Consider the following 26,297-nt stretch of genomic DNA (forward strand, 5'->3'; position numbering starts at 1 on the left):
TTGGGCCCTATTGTTTCCAACTGTTTATTTCCTCCATCCTATGTGGATTCTGCATTCTGTGTTTGTGAAGAGAATGGGATCAGACTCTTGAAAGATTTATTTTTTTAATAACACTTTTTGTTCTTTTGAAGAGCTTGAATGTCGTTTTTCTTTGCCTAGATCCCATTTTTCAGATTTTTGCAAATCAGAAGCTCCTTTCCAGGGATACCCCATTCCTCACCTGTTGAAATGTTGCTTGATTAAAATCCAAACAACAAGGGGCTTTTTTTCTTGTATATATTCTATCATATAGATCCACAAAATTGAGATGGTATTCGAAGGGCTTGGCAGTGTGATTTGGGCATAGACTTTACAGAGGGAGAATGGGAGGATGCTCTAGGTCAGGTACACTCTTCATCTCCCTGTGATAGACATGGTCTAGTCCAATTTAAGATACTCCACAGACTTCATTTTACCAACTCATAACTAACTTATCCCAATTAAGATTTATTCCAACGCAAGTTCTGTATGTAATAGGTGTTCACATTCACCCGCCACAACAGCTCACATGTTTGGTTGTGTCCTCAGCTGGAGGAATTCTGGAGAGAGATCTTCAAGTCCTATAATATCTATGGAATTCCTATTAATCCTGACCCCTTAATAGCTATGTTTTGGTACCAGGCCTGAGGGCATAGAACTTAGGAAAGACATGTATACAGTTATTGCCTTCCCATTACAGTGGAAGTGGGCTGATCCTTTGACACAGTATCTGTATTAAAGAGGTAATGAATTACATTAAACTCGAAAAGATATATATATATATATATATATATATATATATCTTATTTTTTAGTATTATTATCAATATTTTTAATTGTCCTGTAAATCTGTATTCTTGTCATGATTTTTATTAATTAGCTTATATTAATTTTTTTCCCAATTAATTTATTCAGATTTTTTTTAACCTTCTGTGTGGGACAACAGCTGATAAGCAAGAAACATTTCACATGTGTACTGATCACACATAGACTGTGTCTATGTTGACTTCTCTTTATTGCCATGTTGTTTGGGTAGGGATGGTGATATTGAGTGTTCGTTAAAACTTGTTCATAGGTTTTGCATGTTCATTGTGAAACTTATTGTAACTATTGTTAAAATCTCCAATAAATATTAAAAAAAAAAAAAAAAAAGTACCACGACAGCGATGCGAATGCATGCGGAACCATCTGCTTTCTACGGTGGCCCAGTAGTGCACAACACAACGAAATTAAAAAAGCAAACATAAGTTCACAACACAACGGAAACAAGCCACAACACAACGAAATAAAGCCACAACACAAAGAAATCAAGCCACAACACAACGGAAATGCTCCCGACCACTTGGGGGTTCTCAATATTACTATTCCTTGCCACTGTTCTATAAAGTCGACAGTTTTACAAAGATATCAATACCATGATTAGTTTTAAGTATGTAAGCATTGTATATCGACATGAAATATTAATTAAAAATCAACTACGTTCACAATAGCTTCATATTTATACTTGTGAATGATTTAACGCGCTACCACGGCGCATGATAAAGGGAACATCCACCAATTCCACCAAGTGGTTAAAACGTATAATTTGTATTCATTAAAATTACTTTTAACATTTAAAAACAGACATGTTTAAATTCCAAAGGTTGTTAGTTCCTGTTGGTAAGACTGACAAGCTTTGGAATTTGAATATGTCTGTTTTTAAATGTTAAAAGTAATTTTAATGAATACAAATTATACGTTTTAACCTTCATCATGCGCCGTGGTAGCGCGTTAAATCATTCACAAGTATAAATATGAAGCTATTTTGCACGTAGGTGATATTGAATTAATATTTCATGTCGATATACGGTGGTTACATACTGTTTAAACCAATCGTGGTATTGATATTACTGCCGACTCTATAGAACAGTGGCAAGGAAAACTAACTTTACCGAGCTCTGAGAGCCCCCTAGTGGTCGGGAGCATTTCCGTTGTGTTGTGACTTGATTTCGTTGTGTTGTGGCTTTATTCCGTTGTGTTGTGGCTCGATTTCGTTGTGTTGTGAACTTATGTTTGCCTTTTTAATTTCGTTGTGTTGTGCACTACTGGGCCACCGTAGCTTTCTAATCGCTCTCGCGGTACTTTGATGTCAAACACCGATTGGTCTGTGAAACGCTGTGCCGCTTGAAGTTAAACAAAAACCTATTTTTTGTGAATCGGATTACGTTGGTCAACTTTTCTGTTTGTTTGGTGTGTACGTGTTTCTTGTCATTATTTTGTGGTATGCAATCTTTTTTATCTTCTTACGTTCGTTTAGAGTGCAAACTCTTAATTAACTCTTAATTAATAACTTAAAAATATTATTTCTTTTGCCTTTTGCTGACGATTCAGCAGTGGAGGAAACGCTGACATAACCGCAAACGACACGACAATAGAAAATTTCTTCAGGTGTATCAACCACACCCATAAACTCATAAAATTTTTGTTCAGTTATTTATTAATTTGTTTCTGTAGTTTTGCCCCTTCCAGAGTATTGTCTGATGACATCATCACAAGAGTCTGTTATTGCTTGTCGAATTAAGATTATTAATTAGAAGATGTGAATGTCACTCGTTATTAATACTAGATAACTTTTAAGACTGCATTGGACTACAGCTTTTAAATCTAACTTATTTCTTTCTCTCTGTTCCTTATGTGCTGTTTGTGATGGGCTGCTCATTGTGACACTCAGGTAAGTAAAACTCAGTCTCTTATAATCATGAATCTTAGAGTAAATGAAAGTAATTCTTAATCTTAAATAATATATACTCCTGCAAATAAGCTTTTTCTGCAGTGGCATTGGGTAACTGAAAACGTTTACGTTTGCGTGGTGGCGTGCCACTAGGTGTCAGTATTAAACATTTACCCATTTGGCAAATTTTAGATGTGCATTTTTTATCTTTTAAGAAGTAAATAAGAGTCAGCTAAACTACTCGCATACTATTGTAATTCTCATAAAAATGACTTGCTGACTTGAACCAAACCCTTAAATTGTAATTAGGATTTTTTTTTTTTAGATAATTTTGATACCTAAATGACCAATTGGGTTGACTCATTACCTTTTAATATGGTGCAGAAACTGTTGTTTCGTCATACATTTTTTTTTCTCGTATAATTGTAATTTCTGCTTTTAAGAAAAGTTTGTGGCATACTCTTAAATACAATTCACCTGACTTTATTCAGTAGTGCTTTTGTTACAGTGTTTAACTTCTTAATCTCAAAATTACATTTGATAATGTTGACCCAGTCTTTTACAATAGGGTGTGTCCTGTGGGCTACTGGCACACACCAGTACAAACTGTTAATGGAGCATGTAATTGAAGAACTTAAACCAAAATACAACACGCATACATGAACAAGATCATCACTGTGACATATAGTTATGTCAGTTCCACAGAAACACATAAAAACATATCTCATTCATGCCTGTAGGACTTGTTCGAACTGTTTGCAGTGTGTTTGGGCTTTTAGTGAGCATTGATTTTTCCTCTTGCCAAAGTACTCTGTTGTTGTCACCTACCAAGATAATGTGGTTTATATGTGGTTTATAACCCACTGTCAGGGTTTGTCATTATTTAGCTCATAGGCAGCTTTCGTCATTAGTACTTTTGATTCTTAGCATTGGAGAGAAGCTTCAACTAAACCTCATGTATAAATTTAATCCTAAATGCAATTGAACATTTTAATATATATATATATATATATATATATATATATATATATATATATATATATATATATATATATATATATGAATGAGACTCCTTTTTCTTCTTAGCTCATATGTTGTCTCTGTCCCAAACTATGTCAGGATCTTTTTTGTCTGTTCTGTGTCTAGGTCATTTGACTCTTCCATTGGAAATCAATGAACCCATATAGGTACCATTTCAGTGCTCAATAATTTGCTTTGAGGCCACCTGATGTCATTTCCTTTTGCCCCCTCTGCTCTTCTTAATGATGATGATAGTGATCAAACCTATACCTTATAGTGTCCGCTCCTGTAAATGACCAGAGTCTAAGCTGCATCCATCCATAAATGTTCATTTAAGCTGATTGTGGTACATGCAGCTGGCATGTAAGCACATAGCTTAGAGCAGTGAAAGATCTCCATAAAACCACATGAATCTGGCACACAATCACAAACAAACAGGACTGTCTGTGAAGGGGGTTGATGCTGAAATGGCTAGCCGGGACAGCTGTTAAGCTGTTGCTGGGTTTGATAACACAGCAACACAGTGTTACGAGGGATTAAGTGATTGTGGTCTATCAGAGCACAGTTCATAAAGGTGGTAAGCTTGAGCCTGCCTCTGTCCTGGAATTGCTGACAGTCCAAAAAATTTCACAAATGCGCACACCGTTTTTGTGTAAGTGTGTGTAACTGAAACTGTGCTGTAGAGTGTATTTGCTTTTAACAGGATATAAATGATTATTGTGCGAGCAAAACTGAGTCCCAAATTTTACATTTCTGTTGCAAAATTCCTGTCTGAACATGTGATGACAATTTTTCTCTCTTAGTTATGACCTCTAAAATGTCTTTCGGATGCATGCTTAAAAAATTGTAGGTCATCCGGGGTTTTTTTTTTTTTTTTTTGCATACTGTTCTATGAATACTGTTTTTATGAATGCTGCTAGGGCTGAGTTGACGGTATTGAATACTCTATTTTAATAATTTCTCATTTTGCTGATCTGATATCAATTTTTATCTCCCAAGATTGGTCTTTTAGTCTATTCCGCTGTTAATCTGTTAATATGTGAATAAAATCTTCACTAAACATTAATACAACTCCCATCCAATAATTGCGATTATAATCATGCTTCTGATAAGAAAAAAAGTCTAATTTTTCATATTCAAATGTCATTTTGACAATCTTGTAACGTGACAGATCACTGTCAGTTCAAGAGGCAGCTTGAAGCGCACGCAAAGTGATCATCTCTTCCTCTTTACTAGTTATAATAACACGAAAAACATGATTGAACCTCAGAAGGTATGTTGAAAGAAACAATTTACTGAAATGTATCATGTTTCATGTAATCACTCAATCAGTGTTTCCACTGTGAAAAGTTGTCAATAAAACAGCTTGTAAACAAGCGTGTCACGTAACGTTATATTTACCTCAGGAAAGCCATTCAGTGAGCATAGCTTGTTAGTTAGTTAAAAAAATAACTCTAGTAAGGAACATATTGCTTAACATATGCATTATATTGCATTGCATATTCATGATATTTTTACTTTACCTGTTAGTGATGGCTTATGTTTGAATAAATCTGCCATGAAAACAAGGTTTTATGACAGCCACCATTTAAATGTTAATATTTCATTAAAAATTGGAGTAGAAACATATGTCATTTTAAAAGGTGGATATAAAAACTGACTTATGTGCAATTTTTTATTTTTTTTCTGTATTATTATATCTAAATATAAATCGCAATTTAATCTAATAGTTTGGGCTTAGTTGTTAATTGTAACCTTAAATATTATAGTAATATGCCAACTGAAAGGGTTCTCTGTATAGTTTATAGCAGTGTTTGAGAATTGTTTTCCTAAAGGATAATTCACATATACTGAGCCTGAAATATATCCAAAAGATTCAATGTTTTAGCTTGTGAATTGATTTGTGAGTTTCTGTCTCAATACCTCACCCTAAATATTGCATTTGCAGACATAGTACTCATTTGACATACTGCTTTTAGCAAACTATCGACAGGGCACACGTTCAGATGTGGCGCAACACTAACAGCTAGTTTTTTAATCAACAATGTGCGCATGAACGGCCATGTGCGTCCATACATGTCTTTGAAAGTGGAAAAAGAGAAAGATAGAGCGAGAACAAGACAAGGGAGTGAGATAAACAAGGAAGAGATGACGGGAAAGGGGGAGTGTTTGTGGTGGGAGAACGAGCGAGCTGGAGAGAGGGAGTGACAGAGAGGGAGTGTCAGTGAGTTTGCATATGTTCCCAGTGAGCAGGCCTGCGTGTGTATCTGGATATGGGCTCGCTCACGGGTGTGGGATTGACATCTCCAGGAATCTCTGATGGACATAAAGCCGGAGCCATGTCATGCCTGGAAGGTGGGACGTTTCTCTGTCTGAATGCATGCTGTCTTTTGTTGTATATGTCCACGTGTGTGTGAGCGTGTGTGTGTTTGTGCGTGTTTTAGAGAAAGATTGACAGTAGGGGAATCTTTGCTTGATATTAAAAGGGAAGGAGGGTCTTTGTGGTTGGAAAAATCTCTTCTTGCTTTTGGATTTCCTCTTTTTCTGTTTCCTTTGTTTTTCCCTTTTCCTTTCCTTTTTCTGTAACAATTTGCCCTTTTTTACTTTCATGTTGATATTTATTGCAGTATTATACAATTAAATTACATATTGTTTATAGTTTTGTTGTTTGTTGGAGTGGATGAATCTGTGTAAGTGAATATGTTTCAAATTTAGTGAGTGTGTGTCAGCTGTTGAAGGCACAGTTGCAGCAGGCATGTGTCGTGGCATAGTGCTGGCCCGTGTGCAGTGGACATCAAAAGTGTGTTCGCCCAGATACCTCACTTTTTCTTGTTCCCTGGAGCTCTTTTTGTTTTTCTTTCTCTCTCTGTATGACATTTTCAGCATTATGAGATCAGGTGTAAATGATTTTTTAGAGCATAATTTTTATGGAAAACTCTTTTTGCATTATGATGCATCTGCGTCTCCTGTCACCTAAAACAAAAATAAATTGAGGAATACTTTTCTATGTTATTATTAAATTAAGCTTTTTCAACATCAAATAGTTTGTTATTTTATCACTTTAAATTCATTTAGTCATTACTACTGTTTTAAAAGGACTAAATATCAAAATATCTTCAAATAAGTAGTGGGATATATATCCCTGTACTTGATCATTTATAACCTATTACTACATCATACTGCAACCCAATAATATTTATTTATTTATTTTTACATTTTTTTAATCAATGGCTTTTGATGGTTGTTTTTCCTGGCATACACCAATATGTTTTTCTGCCATGCAACAATAAATAGATTTCTGAACTCGTCCACCTAGATGTTGTTCTACTTCTGCAGACTTTTAACAATGAGTGAATTTTCAGATGGAAGAGCAGATCAAGCAGTAAATCTGCCTCATTAGAGAAAGACTCAGGTTTATTTATTGCATAACCTTTGATTTGACCCAAGGCGCTGCTGCCATGCCAATTACTTTTGGATTACTGGATTACTTTCTTTCTTTCTTTTTTTTGTTTGTTGAGTTTGAAGAAGTGGTCTGACAAGATTGATTTACTAAATAGATGTTTGGCTTTCTGTTTACTGCAGAATGAAGGAACAGAAATCTGATTACTCAAGCCAGTTAAACCAGATGTAGTGCTCATACTAATGATGTGTCTCTGAGGATGTGGGTATGTGTGTGTAGAGAGTTTGTGTAACAGGGGTGAACTCCAGTCGTGTATGTGAGTTGCACATTTGGATATACAACTGAGACCCTGTAGCTATGCATGGAAGACATAACCCCTAATTTCAGAGTTAACCTATATATAAACTAGTGCTAAGACATGTTAGACACTTATAGCAGCCGTGTGAAGCAAAACAACTTTATAGACAAGGTCACGTATATACATATATATATATATATATATATATATATATATATATATATATATATATATATATATATATATATAGAATATATAAGTTTCTAGTTTTATTTTGATGTTTCAGTTTTGATTTAATTTTGATTATACATTAATATTTTTAATTTCTTTTTATTAATAGAAGTTTATTTATTTTGTATCTCTGGAAAATGACTAGGTTTAGCTTTGTTTTTATTTTGCTTTTAGTTCATTAATCTGCCTATGATGGTAGGGAACCTTTTCAGATGATGAGAAAAACTAGTTGTTGTACGCCAATCAGACATCAGGCTTCTTCTGTATCAGGTGGTTCTTTTTGACCAAATACACTAGTACAGTAAAAAATCAGGCTTTGGAAATTTTGATCAGAATTTTGTTCACATTTATAGTATCAGTTTAGCTTTTGTTATTTTGTAAACTCATGTTTTTATTTTTATTTCAGTTAAAATAGTCTTCATAATATTTTAATTCATATTTAATATTTTATATTTATTGTTCTTATTTTATATTCTTTTTAATTTTATTTTCATAATATTATTTAATCAGATCTACACATATGAGAACATTTTACAGGGTTGCAAAACACTGAGTTGCAATGTGTTTTTTTTTTTTTCTTAACATTCTTGTTAACCTTGATTCTGTTTGTTATGACCCTCCATGACCTCCTCGATCCTATTATACTACAGACACCTGTGCTTCTGGTATATGAGAGGTTGCGACTCTCAGGTTGACATCGCCTACACTTTGACCCCACGGGGAGTTCTCACGCTTACTGTCTGCCACATTCCTTGCTGGTCGTTTTACAGCACACTCATTACTATAAAAGTGCTATGTTACTTCAGACGCCACATGACAGTCAAATACTTCTGTAGTATCATGTTATTTCTTAAGAATGTCTGATGTTTTCTGTGAATTTCTATAGATCTCAAGCTTTTGTTGGACTTCTGTAGAAGGAAAAAGGATGAGGGTATGGTATGTGGTTTAGTTTCAGTTTTACAGTAGTATTACAGTGTTTTGTGTATATTAATGCTTGAATGGTTCGCTGGTTATTCTTGCCCAACCTTAGAACAAAAAAAAAAAGCCTTTATGGACTGTAATGCAGTTTATCATCTCACCATTGCTAGAGGGCGCTGTTTCTTTCTTTGTAAACAGTCCTGTTCACTAACCTGTGATTGCCAGGGCTACACAATTTGCCATCTCAGCAGGTTAACAGCACCCAACACAATTCACTTTAATCAGATTGTATTTAGATTACCACACATGATTAAACGCTCACATTAAACAACACTCAGTAGTACTGTATAGCAGTGGACTCAATCACTTCTGGTAGTACAGGAAGTATGATTAGAGTTTTCTTTGGGCAGGTTTTCTGCTGAGTCTCAGACTGGGAATGTAATTTGACTAAGGAAATTGCTTTTTTTTTCTCTTTTAAGGAAATTATTTCTTTTTAAAGAAGTTATGTCTCTGTTTTAAGAAGGAATATGGGTTTGGTAGCTGTTTTTATAAGGATCTTGTTTTATGTGCAATTTAGACTAACTAAATCTGGTAAGGATATGTAATTAGGTTGAACGCTAGCTCTGTGTTTGACGTTTAACTTAAAGCCAATAGACATCAACCTGTTTCTGTGCTGGCAGAAGTGCTTGTGCTTTTTCATTTAGGCTTAATTACCTGTAACATGAGGGCATTTGTGTGACTGTGTGTGCGTCTGATAATCTGGGTTAAGAGATTAACCCGAGATGAACAAGAGAAGCCAAACACACTGACCAAAGCACTGGTGGGACAAAGAGGATGATGCGTCCAGAGAGGTGGAGAGATCAGCAATAACTTCACAACTGTGGTCTCTCGCAGAACCCTTTATCAGATCCCCAAAAACTGTCTGAACACATGAAGATTTCTGTTAACAGCTTGAGATTTTTGTTTCTGCAATGGCATTGCTTGAAACATCAATTCTCTAACAACTGAAACTTTCTAAACTGTGAGTTCCTGTAGAGAGCTTAAAAAAAAAAAAAAAAAAAAAAAAAAAAAAAGATGTAATATTTTAATGTTTTCTTTATTTTATATTGTATTATATATTATTTTTAATATATTATTTTAATAAGAAATACTTTACAGTAAGGTTCCATTTGTTAACAGTAGTTAACCATGTTAATTAACATGAGCTAACAAAGAAAAATACTTCTAAAGCATTTATTAATTTTAATGTTAATTTAATAATACATCATTAGAACCAAAAATTGTACCTGTTAATATTATTGAATGATCAGAGCAAACATGAATTAACAATGAACAGTTGTATTTTTATTAACTAATGTTCACAAAGAACAACATATAAGAAAGTTGCAAAAAAATTTGTCAACCTTGATATAGTTTTAATTAATACCCATAAAACATTTGAAACTTTCTAAATTGTGAGTTCCAGATGTTGATGAAATTATAGAGTAGCAGAGAGTGTGTTTTTTTTTCTTGGTGGTTTTGGATATGCAACCCTGTGTGTAATCTGACACCCTGCGGATTGCGGCTTTTGTTTGCGCAAATCAATTCAATTCAAGCAGACCGAAAGAAAAGAGTGCGGAGAGGAGGAGAGGGGTTTGTCTTCTGGAGATCCACTGAGAGTCCCTCGTGTGCTACAAAGAACAAGCCCCGCCCACTGCCTCCCTCCCCCTCCGAGGATATAAGACAGGAGGACAGGGGACAGACCTGATGTTGGCGGATGAAGGGGTTGGGTGAGAGGGAGGGGGTCAAATCTAGGACCGCCCCCAGGACAGCACCGGGCCTGAGGATCCTTCAGCATGCTGACATATGCTAAGCACCTCTCTATCGTGCATGTAGTGGACTGCTGCTTCCAAGAGCGGGATGCCAACCTTTGCACCTGCAAGATGGGCAACACTCCACCCTCACAGCTCCAGTCTTCAGCCCTGGATCTGGCCCAAACCCCTGGCACCAGGAGCGATTGTGGCATCAGACGCAGACTGCTGGCTTCGAAGGTCCATCAGAGACCCGAATCACTGTGGACCCCTAAACCAATGCTAAGAGTGGATGGCAAAGGATCAAAAGGGGACACACTCGCACGCTCTCAGTCCTGTTGCAAGAGGAACTCTGTATCTTGCTTTCCCTGTGAGTATGCGGAAATGTTTGTATGGTTTTGAATGTTCTAATAGGTTGGCTTACTGTCATTCTAGTGAATTTAGTAGTTTGAATGGAATAATTTGAATGGAAACGTCCAAATAACATTCAAATGACAACTTGACAACACTAAATATGTGTTGAAATGGTTATTTAAAAGTTCATCCACAAATTATGTATGACTTTCTTTCTTCTGTGGAACATAAAAGAAGATATTCTGAGAAATGTATCAGTGTTTATTTCTATTCATATAATGGAAGTCAGTGGTAACCAAAATTTTTTGGTTACCAACATTCTTCAAAATAACTTTTTGTTCCTTCTGATAAAAGAAAGTCTTACAGATTTGTAACAAAATGAGGGTGAGTAAATAATGACAAATTTTTCATTTTTGGGTGAACTTTTCTTTAATTAAACTGATTAGGCAGCACATTTACTGAACTTTTAGAAGTTTTTGCAAACACCATTTACGTTGCTTTTAGCTGTGCTTGCTTTTGTCAGAACATGCCGCGTTCGCTGTCATCATCTTTGGTGTGACTTCTTTTGTCTGAGGTGTTCAAACCAATCGGCGCGCAGATTGTTCTGTTAAGACTTTGTGACCTTTGACCTTTAGAGATGTGACTGAACCTCTTTGGCTTGACCCCTTGGGGCCCCTTCCCTTCCTGTCCTTAATAAGGTTAGCTTCATTCACTCAGTATCATGCAGAAGGCCATTTATTGATCTTTCATAGCATCACACATATGGACGGTTGACCGTTCATGATATATGCGATCAATGAGCGACTCTAAAGGTTATAGTATGAAGTGTGCCGAAAAAGTCAAGTGCAAAAGGTGAGAGGATGGGGATGATGGGGATGTATTTATGGTGTAGCATTAAACACGGGCTGTTTAAGCTCATTTCGAACAGTCTTTAATCATGCAGAGTGTTAAGTTGTCTAGATAGGCACTTTAAACGTATGTTAGCATGAATTGATTATCTATAATGAGTCATATCAGAGGCTCAGATACAGTAGAATGATAAGAAACAGAAGAGAACTGACCCAGCTGCCCATGGGAACCCATGATAATAGGAAACAGCTGACTGATCTTTCCTGATTCTGATGGAGGGGACAGAACTGACCCAGATACAGTGTCCCCATCACCTCAGTGAGTCAATTATTATCTGATGAAACCAGTGGAGGGGAGAAAACAGACCAGAGAGGTGAAGAGGGGAACAATGAATGAGTGTGAAAGGGCTTCAGATTGAAGAGGGAGGAGAAGGTGTGATATAAAAGATGGAGATGTTTTATAATGCAGGTGATAAGAAGGACAAAGAGGTTTTAAATGGAGGTTTTAGACATACTGTGTGATTGATACTGTATAGAGATAAATGGATATGGTAAGAGCAAACCTTGAGCCATACATATTGGCTTCAACACAAGTTATGCCTGGTTTTCTGCATAGTGAATGATAATACAATAAAATCCCATAGACTCACATTAAAGTCGCAATGAAACAGTAGTGACAGATGTTTTCTTAAAGGTCCCGTTCTTCGTGATCCCATGTTTCAAACTTTAGTTAGTGTGTAATGAAGTTGTTAGAGTATAAATAAAATCTGTAAAATTTTAAAGCTCAAAGTTCAATGCCAAGCGAGATATTTTATTTAACAGAAGTCGCCTACATCGAACGGCCAGTTTGGACTACATCCCTCTACTTCCTTCTTTAATGACGTCACTAAAACAGTTTTTTGACTAACCTCCGCCCACAGGAATACACAAGAGTTGCGTTTGTAGAGTGTGTTTGTCGCCATGTCGTCGAAACGCTGTTATTTTCATCCCGCAGTCCAATCACCGGGTCTGATTCCGGCTCAAATTGATAGGGTAAAATTAAAGACATGTTTACAATAACACTGAGCGCGTGCATCTCCACGTTATGGTAAGAGGCGTGACCTTTCCGGGCAAGGAGCGCTAAGCTGCTGTCGAATCACAACACAGGAACCGCTGGCACAATCAGAACTTGTTACGTATTTCTGAAGGAGGGACTTCATAGAACAAGGAAGTCATCAGCCCGTTTTTATGACAGTGGAAACAGCGGTATACAGATAAGTAAATTATGTGAAAAATACTGTGTTTTTTTACACGCGAAACATGAACACAGGTTATATTGCACACTATAAACACAATCAAAGCTTCAAAAAACCACGAAAAACGGGACCTTTAAGTATTGTGAGATATATCCAAGTGTAACAGATAACAGATGTATTGGTTGTTGATTGATTTTTGAGATGTGAGCATTGCACTCAAAAGTGGAGTCAGATGAACGCGAGCTTGCAGTCGCGGGTTTAAGCAGACTAAATGATTGGAGAAGTCCTGCATACACCAGAGAAGCCTGTCATTTTCATATTTTTATTAAACATAAGGTCAAAACATTCTTTAAAAATTAAACATTTAATTTTTTTTAAAAATGATTTAACAAATATATATTATAAAAATATATATTAAAAAATATACATTTAATTTTAAAATATTTACTGAATGGGCTTGATTGATTCTTCTCAGGAAAGGTGCTTAGTGTCTAGAGTTTAGTTTTAAAGTTGACCTGGGCTGCTCTAGTGTAATTGTAGAGCCGATGGTCTCTGCCCTCTCACGCTGGTCTGAGCTAATGTATTGTGACAGCTCAAGATGCTCCATAGATCAGCTCTGCTTTGTGTTTAGCACACTACTGTCATGCCCTGCTGAATTAACAGTCTTGGTATATACTTTGAGTGTAAACTCACATACTTTCTCTTTCCTGTCTTGCTTTTCTTTTCTCATTAATTTTTCTTTTTTTTCTTTTCTGAATCTTGTATTGTTCTGTGACACTTGTCATGGATGAAGTAGGGTTACAGTATTAGACACTGAGCAGGTGTTGCACAGATCTCTGCTAAGCCGAGCTCAAGCATTGTGGCCAGTGGTTGGTCAATTCCTCTGTATATCCTCTCAGGGGACTGACAGAAACTGGCAGGAGCAGGCACTGAATAATGAGACATGTTTAAAGAAATTCATTTCTCAAGGGAGTTGGAAATTGGAGCCAAAATGCATTGGCGGCAGAAGCGATGAGAAAATCATAGAAGAATTCTCTGGAGAATCTGAGAGACTGATGTAGAAAGTTAGAGCAAAATACTGTCCATAAAGTGTTACAGAGTAGGGTTGGGCGATAAAACGATAATTATCACAATATAATTTTCCTCGATACAATTATAACAAAAGTTTGATAAATGTTCAATATAATTTTTATGCACCAAAAGCGAATATAAGTGAAATAAGTGCTACTTATTTGAACCGTACCACACGGACTATTTGGCTTAAATGACTGCACAGCGCGAGTTTATTAGAGCAAATGCATGTGTTTAATCAGTGATCGGTCTCGATCACATGACCACTAAACAGCGCTGTAAGATCCAGTTAGAATCACTTGAATTCAGCGAAGAACAAGAATGTCTCTGTGATTTAAATTACTTTAAACCAAATGAATGATCCAGATAGAAGGCTTTTCAATCTATAAATCACCATCATTTACCTTGGATTTACTGTAGTAACATTAACTGGTCGGCCCACATTGCACAGTGGCCCACTGGGAAAAGTCCCGGTACTCTAGATGGCCAGTCTGCCCCTGAACTGCACCATGGTATTATAGCAGAAATGTGGTATAATCATATCTAATTTTATTATATTATTAATGTAGACATGTATAGACCTTATGTAGCCCTGCCCCTTTTCAGCGCAGCGCTCGTCGCGTTCTGTCTTCCGGTTTGTACTTCCACAGCATTGAAGGTAAGATTACGGATTTATGAATGCACTGCTCTGACATTTTTATATGACATCCACTTCAAACATTACAATGCTCATGATAACTTTTGTTAACTCTACAATAAGTAAATCCACTTCACCGGCTAATTACTCTTCAACAGCAATGCCATAGAAATAATCACCCGTTAGAACATGCAGAAACTAAGAAATTGATTTTTCTATTAAAATATTTCTTTTAAGGAAAAGATTTTACTTAAAGGTGCCCTAGATTATGTTTTTAAAAGATGTAATATAAGTCTAAGGTGTCCCCTGAATGTGTCTGTGAAGTTTCAGCTCAAAATACCCCATAGATTTTTTTTCATTAATTTTTTTAACTGCCTATTTTGGGGCATCATTATAAACGCGCCGATTTTATGCTGCGGCCCCTTTAAATCCCATGCTATCTGCCCACAGAGCTCGCGCTTGCCTTGAACAGTGCATAAACAAAGTTTACACAGCTAATATAACCCTCAAAATGGATCTTTACAAAGTGTTCGTCATGCATGCGGCATGCATGCGTCGGATTATGTGAGTATTGTATACTGTTATATTGTTTACTTCTGATTTTGAATGAGTGATAGTGCTCCGTGGCTAACGGCTAATGCTACACTGTTGGAGAGATTTATAAAGAATGAAGTTGTGTTTAGGCATTATACAGACTGCAAGTGTTTAAAAATGAAAATAGCGACGGCTCTCTTGTCTCCGTGAATACAGTAATAACCGATGGTAACTTTAACCACATTTAACAGTACATTAGCAACATGCTAATGAAACATTTAGAAAGACAATTTACAAATATCAATAAAAATATCATGTTATCATGGATCATGTCAGTTATTATTGCTCCATCTGCCATTTTTCGCTATTGTTCTTGCTTGCTTACCTAGTCTGATGATTTGGTTGTGCACATCCAGACGTTAATACTGGCTGCCCTTGTCTAATGCCTTTTATAATGCTGGAAACGTGGGCTGGCATATGCAAATATTGGGGGCGTACACCCCGACTGTTACGTAACAGTCGGTGTTATGTTGAGATTCGCCTGTTCTTCTGAGGTCTTTTAAACAAATGAGATTTATATAAGAAGGAGGAAACAATGGAGTTTGAGACTCACTGTATGTCATTTCCATTTCTCTTGTTATTTAACTATGCCAAGATAAATTCAATTTTTCATTCGAAGGCACCTTTAAGTTAACTTGTGCATAATTTGATTTAGAAAAAAAATGTTTTGAATATTCTACCTCAGATTTGTGAGATTTTCACCTGTTTTGCAAGTGTTTGTCATGTTCTGACAATAAGGAGTAATTTAAAACCACAATTAATTAATCTGGTTTCTACAACTTTCACTCAGGAGCAATAATCTGCCTTTAAACTCGAAAGAAAGATTTGACATTTATTGTAATGAATTATCGATATTGACTGATATGAAAAATTGTATTTTCATTGATTTATTTTTTTTGGCATTATTGCCCAGCCATATTACAGAGTTATCTAGATAGAGAATCTAGGCCACCAATTCAATATTATAGTCATCATCTTGTTCCTAGAGGATGATTATGATGGTGAATGGTACCTATCCAGCATTTGTCCGGAGCTAAGCATTGTCCATGTATTGGCATCATTATCTTGCTCTTCCTGGCCCCAGCGGCCATCTCAGGGCAGATACAGGATAACTGACTGCCCTGATGACCATCAGACCCCTGCTTAAGGAAGGCAAAATTATTTTGGTCTGTTACTATTGTTTGCAGAGGTCCTTGTATCCTTAATCTCGGTGAGGGATTGTGGGTAGCCTTAACCCCTTGCTGTGAATTGTGAATACAAAAGGCTTCATCTTTACCCTGCCTAACTAACTCTTACAGTTCAGTCCCGCAGCATGACAAAAGCACTTTGTTAACCGTCGAATCCCCTCAGGCATGCACACATAACCCCTGCTGATGGCAGCACAGGGACAAAAGAAACCTCATTGCTTATGTTACCATTCCTTAAAGACAGGTGGATTCTCTTACTCCTTTCCTCTTTCCATCTCCCTCTCTTTCTGTCCCATTCCCTTTCTCCTTTTCTGTCTTCCTCCCACCCCCCACCTCCTTCATCATATGTTTCCCTCCCTCATTAAGAATAGGGGGTTGAGCTACTCAACTGTAAAGAAGTGTCACTCTGTGTGAGGTCAGTGTCCTGACTCCTGTTTTTTGAGGTGGACTGAGAGCTGTCAATCATTGTGGAGGGCTGCTGCTTTTGTTTTTTGTTGGAGTTTCTTAATTGTTTGTGGTACTCGCATACTTACAACGAACTCTAACCCTAAGTATTAAACACTGTGTTGTCTGTGGCCATGAATGATACCTTAAATTGTTGAGGTGAGATATTTTTTTAACCAATCATACTCATGATTTTCATACATTGAACAATAAACAGGGCATAATGACAGGAAACCTCTAACAATTAAGAAACATCTATGTAGTCATATGGGTATCACTTCAATAGCCTTATAAATAGGCTAATAAATAAATTGTAGCCAGGTAATTGTGGGACCCCGCATTATTAATACTAGATTGTTAAACACAAGTAAAATAAAATGTATCCTGGGCACACATGCATTTTGTGTATTCATTCTTAGTTATATTTGAAAATGTATTTGTAAATATTTTCCTATTTTTTTAAAGGTGCCCTAGAACCCCTTTTCAAAAGATGTAATATAAGTCTAAGGTGTCCCCTGAACATGTCTGTGAAGTTTCAGCTCAAAATACCCCATAGATTTTTTTTTTATGAATTTTTTTAACTGCCTATTTTGAGCCATAATTACATATGCTGCGCATATTAAGCGCGCAGCCCCTTTAAATCTCCCGCTCCCCGCCCCCGCGAGCTCTCGACAGCCGTAAACAGCAAACACAAAGTTCACACAGCTAATATAACCCTGAAAATGGATCTTTACAAAGTGTTCGTCATGCATACATCAATTCCTGTAAGTACAGTATTTATTTGGATGTTTACATTTGATTCTGAATGAGTTTGATAGTGCTCCGTGGCTAACGGCTAATGCTACACTGTTGGAGAGATTTATAAAGAATGAAGTTGTGTTTATGAATTATACAGACTACAAGTGTTTAAAAATGAAAATAGCGACGGCTCTTGTCTCCGTGAATACAGTAATAAACGATGGGAACTATAACCACATTTAACAGTACATTAGCAACATGCTAATGAAACATTTAGAAAGACAATTTACAAATATCACTAAAAATATCATGTTATCATGGATCATGTCAGATCATGTCTTTTAAACAAATGAGATTTATATAAGGAGGAAATAATGGTGTTTGAGACTCACTGTATGTCATTTCCATGTACTGAACTCTTGTTATTCATCTATGCCGAGGTAAATTCAAATTTCCATTAGATGGCACCTTTAAAAAAAAGAAATCAGCGTCATAAGATTCTATAACTTCTTTAGAGCAAAAAAAAAAAAAAAACTAAAAATTGTGGTTTTCCACTGTACATGATGTCATATTTTACATTGTGTGTGTGTGTGTGTATACACACACACACACAGATAAACGATTCCATAAAAATGTCCATATTGGTTCCATTTCTTAAAAAAAAAAAAAAAAAACAGATTTACATTGAGAACTATGAAATAGAGTATCATAGAGACTTAAGGGCAGGCTCTTTTGACTTAGCAGCCATCTTCAAAAACCCTAGGAACATCCAGAAGACCCTAGCTACTGCATAGCAACACCCCAGTGACCACTCACATACACCTGTGGTTGCTTCAATATGTCAGTTCAGTCATGAATGAATCTTAAATCTAAATGTTTTAGTGGTCTATTCATCACAGGCCAGGCTCTCCAGGCACATGCACTGCATCTGCAATGGGTCCTAATTAATTTTAGAGAGCATCTTCATGAGTCTCTTTGTATTGTGTCTTGGTTGAGGGTGACATGAGGTCACTACTGTCATGTTGAGACTGAAATCTAATGGCGTGTGTGTGTTTGTGTGCGAGATTTAAAAATGGCTCATTCCTGCTCTGCATAAACTTCTGTCACATCAGTGCCTCTCAATCATGATAAGACTGGGTCTAATTGAGTCTTTCGGGCTTGTTTGGTTTACTTTAGGCACTAATTGGGCCTGCTGTTCCATCATGGAAGCTGTAATTAAGTTTTGGTTGGCGCATTAATCGCTTTAGGGGATTGAGGGTTAGGACTATTTTTATTTAGTGCTGGACATCAGGTGTTTGAGGAGTAGAAAGGAGGAGAAGAGACAAATAATGGATTTGGAGTTGAAGTGATTTCCAGGCTTAGAAAAATCTTAAAAAGTGATTGAAAATGTATTGATCAAAATGTGTGGCCAGTACTTTTATCTTACATTTGTTGATCACGTTTTTATGCCTTACATACCTAAACGTCGTTGTTAATTCAAAATCATTGTGTTAAAACTGTGACTGATTTGTTTTCATATTAAAAAGATCTGTTAGATCTGTTTGAAAATATATATTACAAAAAATAAGTAATGTTTTGCAGCATACATCATTTTTCCAGCAAATGTGTATGAATTTATAGTTTGTATGGAGTTACATTGCAGCCATATCATTATTAGCTATTATTGCAAATGAATAAATTTTTGTAAATGTAATTTTTACGATTTTTGCACAGTTCACTGTTTCGTTCCCTCATTCCCTCCGCACATAAATCGAGGGAACTAGTAAATCATGCGCACGATTTAGCCTGCTGTTTTTTCCTGCATGTCATGTGCGACGCTCCTGATCAGTGCTGTGGTTTTGTCCACAGATACAAACACTGAGCCACACTGTTGTATCCATCTCTACCAGTATCTTATTTCAGGTCTGATACAGTTTCAGTCATCTCACAGCACGCTACAGTACGTTTCCTCTGTGAGCGGTGTGTCAGGTAATTAGGTTACAGGTCATCTCTAAGCAGAGGGCTCAGATTCTGAGCGTGAGGTCTGACAGGCGTCACATGTATTGATTGGTGCCTGAAAGCCGTGTGTCTTAAAGAGTTGTGCTAAATGACATTAGACGAAAGGTCAACAGGGGTTAAAAGGCGGGGTCATTTAAGTGAATTATTTTTGAGAATTTACACTGTGAATGCCAAGCCAGCCACCCTGGCCATAGAAAAAATCCCTGTTCTTTAGCATTGAATTGTCAGTGTAACTGATTTAGTTTCAATTCTTCATTTTTCAATTTCTTTTCAGCTCTAGGTCAGGTTGTATTACAGTAACCAGTCTCCAATTTATATGTCATGTGTTGAAGACACACACACACACACACACACACACACACACACACACACACACACACACCTCAGAAACAGGATTTGGACACAGCAGGTATTTGTGATCTCGAAGCAGACAGGTGAATCAACCGCAGCTGATTTAGCTTGAGCTCAATCTTTAACTGAGTCTCATTAACTGTGATAAATGGGTCTTCCAGCTGACCAACATTTTATTCATCTGTCCACATAAAAGCTCCTTGGCTTTCTTCATACTGCGCACAAATCAGATTTGTTTCTTAAATGTTATCTTTAGGACTGATTGTTGGAAGTGGTGAAATCAGGTTTGTTAAGACAGTGTAGACAATATCTGATATATACATCAGTTGGTGTCATCTGTGACAAATGTTTTAGTCCAATCTTGATGTTGCCTTTGATTGTTTTTACACTGGAATGCTAGAAAATCTCTATAGGGTGGAATTACTGAATGCGAGTCTAAATGATACAGTTCATAACAGCCTCTCTAAATCATTTGGCTCTGAACTCAGTTGAGGAGAGAGCTGTGGTCCTGTAATGATGAAGAATAGGGAGGAGAGATTTCCACCATTCCATCACTGTCCAGACCTCTGTGGATCCTCAGAGACTTGTTATGAAATAAAAGTTGAATGAAGAGAATGTGAATAGAAGGATTTAGGCAGTGAGTATCAAAGATATGGACAGAAGATGGGATGCTGCTTGTTAAATATTAAATGTTGCTCCCTTAATGCTACATGGAGTGCAAATTCACAAGTATTGTTCTGATATGCCGAGCATGAAAGGAACACGGAGTGACTGCTCTGGAAACTTGATTTACAGAAATGAGCCATTTAAAGGGCAGTGAACCTCTTGTAACCACTAGATGGCGCTGATTATACAGTGTTTTACAGCCATAAATGAGTCCTCTTGACACCTCTGCCAATGGAAAGGCTTATTGCAAACGTTTTAAATGTAATATTAAATTTATTAGTTACACTGTCATTAGTAACATTGTCCAATATATTGTATTGTACTGTATTCAGTGTTATTTTAGTATTTATTTATATACTAAAACAGTGTTCATTAATATTTTGAATTAGCTTTTATTCTTATATTTTCAGTTTTCACTTTCATTTTAGTAATTTTATTATGTCCTTTTGTCCTATATTTGTCCTATAGCTTTATTTTTTAATTATTTTTTTTTTTATTTTTAGTAATTTTAGAGCTTCATAAATTTGTTCAGTTTTCATTTATTTGTCAACATTTCTATTTTTTTTATTTGATATTTATATTTTATTTTGTTTCAACTTTATTTCAATAGCTGAAAACATTTTAGTAGTTTTAGTTAATAATAACAGCACTGATTGTACTATATTGTATGTTGTTCTCTGCTGTTTTTTCCCCCCGTGTTTTCATTGGCTGCGTTTTGAATTCCTGTACTTTCATAATATGTACCGAATTCAATGATGAAATTCTCAACTGTTGATTTACTATGTTTTGTAGGTATCCAGCTGTGTGTACTATAAATACTTTGACTGACATACCTATTCTGCATTGTTGGCATTGTCCTTTGGCCTGTGTGTTCTTTGACGTATGATATACTAATAACAATAAAAACATAAATGCCTGAGCCCACAGCTGAGATTGTCCAGTGTCCACTGTTGCAACACCTGCCTCAAAATAATTCTCATAAATAGATCAACCTACAAACTAACAATAATAAAAAATAAAAAAAAACATTGCTATTTGCATTCTGTGCTGCAAAGAAGTACACCTATTTGGACACAGAGAATTTCTTTTGTCGTTAAAGAGAAATATGTGGGCCCTGTCAAAGTTAATCCCAGAGGCATCTTAAAGTTCAATATTTGATCAGTGAATTACCCAGACTCCTTTGGGAGTCCTCAGAGGGAGAGGCACGTTATCAAAGTGGTCTTAGGATCTATATGAAATGAACTCTCTTTTTTCATTTCTGGTGCTTCATCATATTGATAGGACACCGGAGAGGAGGAGGGGGAGATTTGAGTGATTTTGAACCCCTGCTTCCATTTTTTTTTTTTCCCTGCATAATTCAGAGAGAGAACAGGTTTGTGGGATAGGATTACTGGATATACAAACCCCCTTTACACAACCCCTCACCCTTGAGCTTGCACTTGAGGGTATATTTGCCACTTAAGGAAATTAGTCTTTCCAAATCCAGGTGTCCTCAAAGATGCCTTTTTGAATATTTTCTCTGCTTCAAGAGGGCTAAATGATAGCCTTGTCAGTAAAATAGTGTAAAGGATAATTATGTATAATTAAGTGCTATGTGTTTTAATGTGGGATGAATATCTGCAGCGCTATCATGGCAGCTGTCACGTGTGTCTTACTTATTAAAAGCCTGTTAATTTGCACATGCTTCCATTAAGAGTCTCTATGGACTGATCTGGATTGTTATCTCTTTTCCTGTTTTCCTCTATATAGATATGTTTCTACCCATTGTGTGTGTTTGTAATACAGCATATTTATGCTCGGAATCTCTCATGTTAATGACAAAAGGGATAGATTGGTGTCCCGTTGGTACGTCCTGGCATCGTCACATCCTGTTTCCACAGCAACAGTGACTCCATCTTCTCCCTGAGGCTGACGTCTCAGTGGAAATCTGACTAAAACAATGTTGCAAATCTCTCACATGGTTGCATTTTACTAATTGGCTGTTATATTCCTAATTTTCTCACAGCTTGTTAATTTTTGCAAAGTTTTATCAGTTTGAAGTGTCCTATAAGAGCTCTGTTACTCCTAACAAATTCCTTTTGCTCTTCATCAAACCCGGGGTTTGTCCAGAATCTGATGAAGTTTGACTTCCGGAAGGCAGACTGTGTCTTAATCATGCACTATTTCTCTCTATCGAGCACCGGTTCCTGTCTATAGTGGCAAATATGGGTCAGTTTGCTTCAGTACATCGGAATCAGACATATTTACCCCCTGTCCCCAGAGATACCCCCACACACCATTATTACGAGCTCTATGGGAACTCTAGCTCCATGCTGCTTATCGTCTCCTAATCAGGCCTAGACATCCTGCAGCTCATAGATTGCTTTTGACGCTGTTCGATTTTGCCTCACCTTTTAGGGTCGATGTTGATCGCCTGATCAACACTTGCTGGGTTGGATGAGCATTGGCCATGGTGGAGCAAAGTGGGTTAAATTTCACCTTCTCCATTACATTAAAGGGTTAGTTCATCCAAAAATTTCTTTCATTAATTACTCACCCTCATGATGTTCCTTACCCGTAAGACGTTTGTTCATCTTCAGAACACAAATTAAGATATTTTTGATGAAATCCGTGAGCTTTCTGGTCTCCAATAGACTGCAACGTTATTACCATTTTCAAGGCCCAGAAAGGTAGTAAAGAAATTTTTTAAATATTCCTACGTCAGATCGCCGGCTCAGTGTTGGCCGATGCTGTTCATGTGAGCACCATGACGTAAGCGTGTGATGCTGATGAAGTAGCTGGCCAATCAGTGAATTATATCGACTGCAATATTGACTGAAATTTTATCATGATCACTTTTTTGACTATATCTCCCAGCCCTACTGAAAACTCAAGGTGCCCTTTTATTCTTAAATATACACTACCAGTCAAAAATTTGGGGTCAGTAAGATTATTTGATACTTTTATTCAGCAAGGATGCGTTAAATGGTTCAAAAGCGACAGTAAATACATTTATAATTTATATTCTTACAAAAGATTTCTATTCCTAATAAATGCTGTTCTTTTGAATTTTTTATTAATCAAAGAAATCTAAAAATGCAACAACAACAAAAAATATTGGTGAAAAAAAAATTTCAACAAAAATATTAAGCAGCACAACTTTTCAGTATTGATCATAAGAAATGTTTCTTAAACATCATATCTGCATATTAGAATGAGTTCTGAAGGATAATGTAACATATATTTTAAATTGTAATATTTCTGTTTTACTGTATTTTTGATCAAATAAATGCAGCCTTAGTGAGCATAAGAAACTTCTTTCAAAAGCATTTAAAAATGTTACCAACCCTAAACATTTGAACAGTAGTATATCATAAGTGACAAATTATGTTTTGTTTTCTAGTTTTTGTTTGTATTGGTGCTGAATGCTTCTATCCAATGAAATGAAGAGTAATTAGTATAATTAGTACAATTATAATGCACACTGATTAATCGTACGATCCTCCTGTAAAATTTAAATCACGATCAGTCAGACTCTTTTATCTCAAAGAATAGTCTTTAATCTTTAATATGTTATTGAATTTATCCCATATATCAAAGCCAAAATCACATGTGGATTTGCAGGACGGTCTTTGTCTCAATCATTAACCTAAACAGGACTAGACAGAACACACGACTTGTCCATCCTGATGAATTCAATGAGCTGCATTAGAGGTTGGTCATATGATGAGACAAGCACAAAGTCTTTGAAATCGTATTGACATACTATCCCCATGACCTTTTACAGCCAGCATGTGCACCTAGTGCATTTAATGCACAAAGGGCTTGAAACAAAGACTGCTTTCCAATTATTTGTCCTGTTGCTAAAATCCATAATGCAGAAGACTTTGAATGTGTGTGTGCATGTCTGATGTGTCCTGAGACACCCCAGTTTGTGTGAGGTTCACTTGTTTCCATGCATTCTGCCTCATCTAATTCTCTATGCTCTGTACATTGGGGAAACAGAGAGCTTTGTGTGCTTTGGCAGGTCATTGCAATGGAACATCTTCAGCTGATGAGGTGCCATGAGACTAGTGCTCAAACTGAAGCTTTTCTTCAGTAATAACTCCCCTCAGACAGCTGCTGTACATGGGGTCCACAGGCAAACATGTTTATGCATTTGGCAGATGTTTTTAAGCATGCATTCCAAGTATGCATTTGTATTAGTATGTGTGGTCCCAAGGAGTCAAACCCATGTTCTACCAGTTGAGCTCCAGAAACCCCAAAACATATACACTACTATTCATGTAGTCAATATGTATCTATATATTGAAAATTTTACAAGAGATTTCTATTTAAAATAAGTGCTAAATTGTAATCATCAAAGAATCTTGAAACAATGTATGATGGTTTCCACAAAAATATTAAGCAGCACAACTGTTTTAACCTGTAATAATAAGAAATGTTTCTTGAGCATTAAATCAGCATATTAGAATGATTTCTGAAGGATCATGTGACACTGAAGACTAGAGTGACGGCTACTGAAAATGCAGCTTTACCATCACAGGAATAAATTACATTTTAAAATATATGTAAATAGAAAACATTTATTTGAAATTGTAATAATATTTCATAATATTACTGTTTTGCAGCCTTTAATTTATTTATTATTTGCAGCCTTGGTGAGCATGAGACTTTTCAAAAGCATTAAAAAAATCTTACTGACCCCAAACTTTTGAATGGTAGAGTATATCATACATGTTAAATTGAGAGAAAGGAGTCAAATTATTCAAGTTTAATAGTAATTTGAAACAGAAAGGCACAATCACTTTTAGTCAGCCCTTAAATCTCCCCACAAAAAAGACAGAATTACTGCTCTCAGCATGTCCGAACAAAACTGCCTCAGTGTCCAAACAAACGGCTCTAACGGCTCTAACTCCTCAGAGAGAAACTCGCTGAAAAGACTTTGTGTGAGGGGGACACATTAACAGCTAACCGCCTGGTGTCCTGTAGAAAAGGCAACTTGCTGACCATTGCTTGCCTGTTTGTGTGCAGAAAACAGACTGTTGTTGGTCTTATTTATAGCCAGCCAGGGTTGTTATTCTCTTTTAGACAAGAAAACAGAAACAGAGGCCAAATATGACTGTTCCTGGGGTGCAGGAAGCTGAATGGACATTAGTGAAAGCATCCACACAACAATAGGACTACATTCGGTTATTATTAGTTAGCATTGCAAGTGTGATTTTTTTTTTTTTTTTTTACTTATTTTATCTAAACATTCAGGTAAGGTCTTTCCTCAGAGAGACACTTGTAAAGCCGGGGGAAGAAAATTGCACTTTGACCTCATTTCTGCAGGAGTTTCTCAGAAAGAGTTTCCCCACATTAGTGATCTGAATAAATTTTCAGTGATTTTTAATTCATAAAGAAGCCGACTCATTAACAGCAACAACTAATGCTTTCCCCTCCTTTCTGATCTTTTCCCTTTGAATTATGTTTTATTGCATCTCTCTTTCATGCTCAGCTTTTCTGTGTTCTCACCAAGGTGTGGCTTTCTGAACGACTCCACTTCAAAGGGAATCATTTTTCTTTTCTTCATCCATCTCTGGTTATTCTCAGAAATGTATTCATTCTGATGCCGTTTGTAGTCTATTGAAGGTTCTCCTCCCTCAGTTAGCTTGTACGTTATGTGTCCTGTGTTCAGTCTAGCTTTAACCATTAGACGTTGACGATACAATTGCAGGGAATGCCTTCACTGAGAGGCCCAAGCCTATTATTCAACACAATGCCTGACCTTTTATACACACACACATACTCTCATGCAGACACGCTGCG

The 26,297-nt window shown here is 36.4% G+C and overlaps 1 protein-coding gene across 7 annotated transcripts in view; it reads left to right on the plus strand.

Annotated features, from left to right (window-relative positions):
- nhsl1b (NHS-like 1b) overlaps positions 1–26,297 on the plus strand; it is a 115,151-nt gene that overhangs the window by 62,935 nt on the left and 25,919 nt on the right. The window contains exon 1 of one of the 7 annotated variants that reach the window (XM_048206834.1): positions 4,679–6,102. The exons of the other annotated variants lie outside the window; for them this stretch is intronic. Coding sequence (XP_048062791.1) covers positions 6,021–6,102 — 82 coding nt within the window. The 5' untranslated portion in view covers positions 4,679–6,020. Of the gene's footprint in view, positions 1–4,678; positions 6,103–26,297 lie in introns of those variants that run through there. 7 annotated transcript variants of the gene reach the window in all.

The sequence above is a fragment of the Megalobrama amblycephala genome, linkage group LG11 (assembly GCF_018812025.1).
Source record: "Megalobrama amblycephala isolate DHTTF-2021 linkage group LG11, ASM1881202v1, whole genome shotgun sequence".
NCBI lineage: Eukaryota > Metazoa > Chordata > Actinopteri > Cypriniformes > Xenocyprididae > Megalobrama > Megalobrama amblycephala.